The following is a 2,936-nucleotide window of genomic DNA, read 5'->3' as shown; positions in this document are numbered from 1 at the left end:
AATTGTTGCATGGTCAGTATAAACAATAACTTTTGAACCAATTAAGTACGACCTGAATTTGTCGAAGGAAAACACTACAGCCAGCATTTCCTTTTCCGTTACAGTGTAATTGAGATGTGCACCGCTGAGCGTCCTGCTTGCATAGTAAATCGGGTGTATCATCTTGTCTTTTCGCTACCCCAAAACTGCTCCTATAGCATAATCACATATGAGCTCGAATGGTTGCTCCCAGTTGGGTGCAACAATGATGGGTGCAGTTATTAGTCTCTTCTTCAGCTCCTTAAATGCCAACCTGCAATCATTAGAAAACACAAAGGGCTGATCCTTTTCAAGAAGTTTACATAAAGGGTTAGCAATTTTGGAAAAATCTTTTATGAATTGCCTGTAGAACCCGGCGTTCCCAAGGAAACTTCTCAATGCCTTGACCGAAGTGGGCGGTGGCAGTTTCTCAATCACATCAACTTTAGCATAGTCGACCTCAATTCCCTTACTGGACACTCGATGCCCCAAAACTATTCCTTTTTGAACCATAAAATGTCACTATTCCCAATTCAACACCAAATTTGTCTCCACACATCTTTTGAGCACTCTTCTTAAATTGTGAAGACAATCTTCGAATGAATCCCCCACCATGGAGAAATCATCCATAAACACCTCCATAATATCCTCCACCATGTCAGTGAAAATGGCTAACATGCACCGCTGGAATGTAGCCGGTGCAATACAAAGTACAAAGGGCATTCTCCAAAAGGCAAAGATGCCATATGGACAAGTGAAGGATGTTTTCTCTCTGTCTTTCGGGGCTATTGAGATCTGGTTATACCCCGAATATCCATCCAAGAAACAGAAGTGGGACCGTCCAGCTAACCTGTCCAAAATTTGGTCAATGAAAGGCAATGGGAAATGGTCCTTTCGAGTGGCTATGTTAAGTTTCTGATAGTCCATTCAAATCCGCCACCCTGTGACTGTACGAGTCGAGATCAACTCGCTATTCTCATTTTGTACGACCGTCATTCCTCCCTTTTTCGGCACACATTGGACAGGACTGACCTAGTGGCTATCAGAGATGGGCAAGATGATACCCGTATCTAGCCACTTGATCACTTCCTTCTTTACTACTTCCTTCATATTTGGGTTCAGATATCGTTGATGTTCCCTGGAAGGTTTGTGCCCCTATTCCAGAAGAATCTTGTGCATGCAAAAGGCTGGGCTGATACCCTTTATGTCTGCCATGGTCCAACCAATGGCAGTCTTACATTCTTGAAATACCTTCAATAGTTGCTCTACCTGCACAGCTAGCAAACCAGATGATATAATAACAGGCAAAGTAGAATTAGGCCCCAAGAAAGCGTACTTGAGGTGGGCTGGAAGCGGTTTCAGGTCCAGCTGTGGTGGCTCCTCTATTGATGGTTTTGCAGGTGGTGTTGCTCTCTCTTCTAAGCATAGGGGCTCGAACTGAGGTTCCCTTTTCCAGAATCCTTGACCTTTGAGAGCCATGACCCACACTGCCAACCCTTCACCGTCCATCTCTTCCAAATTCATCAAGTAGGCTTCTAGTGGATCCTTGACATTAAGGGTCTTATCCTCTTCTTGCAGTATCACATCTACGGCCTCCACTAGTGAGCAGTTTGCAAATTCATTGGGTCTCCTCGTGGATTGTTGAACGTTGAATATTATTTCTTCATTGTTCAACCTCATTTTCAACTCTCCAGTCTCACAATCAATTAATGCTCTCCCAGTGGCTAAGAATGGCCTTCCCAGAATGATGGGTATCTCTTCATCCACCTGACAATCAAGAATAACAAAGTCTGCAGGAAATACAAATTCCCCACTTGCACAAGCACACCATCAAGAATTCCTTTCGGTCTTTTGATTGTGCAATCAGTCAGTTGCAGCAACATTGAGGTTGGTCTAGCTCTGCCAATGCCCAGTTTTGTATAGATTGCCAAGGGCATAAAGTTTATGCTGGCTCCTAAGTCACACAATGCTTTAGCAAAAACATAACTCCCAATAGTGCATGGGATAGTGAAGCTACCTGGATCAGACACATTTTGGGCCATAGGTCTTGTCACTACCGCGCTACAAGTCTGTGTCAGAGTTACAGTGGACAGGTCCTGGAAGTCAAATTTCCGTGACATCAGATCCTTTATCATTTTTGCATACCCTGGCATTTCCCTCAAAGCATCCATCAGTGGAATATTTAATTGAATCTGTCGAAGCATTCCCATAAATTTTCTGTATTGATCATCTTTCTTTTGTTTTGCCAATCTCTGAGGGAATGGTGCAGGAATCAATCTCTGTCCATTACTTGATTTATTTCCTTTGTTGGAAGCTTCTGGCACAAGAGGTGCCACATGTTCTGAGACTTGTTCACCGTCCTTCTCCTTACCCTTGTCAACCTGTGCTTGTTCAATTACAACCTCGGTGAGCTTTGCTGACTCATCTGCCTCTAATGTAACTGGAGTAGTTGGCATAGTCTCTCTCCTAAATTGAGCAACTTCTTGCTCTCTCTCTAAATCTATTCCATTCCTGAGACTCACTGCCATTAGTTGATTTGGGTTCTGTTCCTTTGGGTTAATATTTGTATCTGCAGGCAATGTTCCTTGGGGGCAATTTTTCAAGGCCATAGACAGCTGTCCCAGTTGAGTTTCAATGCCTTTGATTGCATCTTACCATTTGTTCCAATGAGTTGTTGCAGCATACCCCTGACTTCTACCATATTGTTGTTCTGTTGTTGATGAGGTGGTTGGTAGGCCAACTGTTGCTGATGCTGCTGATTATAGCCCTGCTGCCTTTGATAAGGCACAACTTGACCTTGTGGTCGTGCGCCTCCAGAATTGGGGTTGTGTTGTGGCAGGTTGGGTTTGTACTGCTGGTTTGGTACTGGTCCCCATTGTTGCCCACCTTGCCTCTGACCTCCAAAATTATTGACATAA

The 2,936-nt window shown here is 43.8% G+C and overlaps 1 protein-coding gene across 1 annotated transcript; it reads right to left on the bottom strand.

The window, feature by feature from the left end:
- Nucleotides 1-1,777: 1,777 nt before the first annotated feature.
- On the bottom strand, nucleotides 1,778-2,546 carry LOC138895722 (uncharacterized). Its single transcript, XM_070180443.1, has 2 exons — nucleotides 1,847-2,546; nucleotides 1,778-1,785 (listed from the first exon to the last, which is right to left on the bottom strand). Exons 1-2 carry the CDS (start codon nucleotides 2,544-2,546, stop codon nucleotides 1,778-1,780), a joined length of 708 nt encoding a protein of 235 aa, XP_070036544.1.
- Nucleotides 2,547-2,936: the final 390 nt, after the last annotated feature.

This window comes from Nicotiana tomentosiformis, chromosome 7 (genome assembly GCF_000390325.3).
Source record: "Nicotiana tomentosiformis chromosome 7, ASM39032v3, whole genome shotgun sequence".
Classification (NCBI taxonomy): Eukaryota; Viridiplantae; Streptophyta; class Magnoliopsida; order Solanales; family Solanaceae; genus Nicotiana; species Nicotiana tomentosiformis.
The sequence above is the reverse complement of the archived record's forward strand: the minus strand, read 5'-3'. Positions and strand labels throughout refer to the sequence as shown.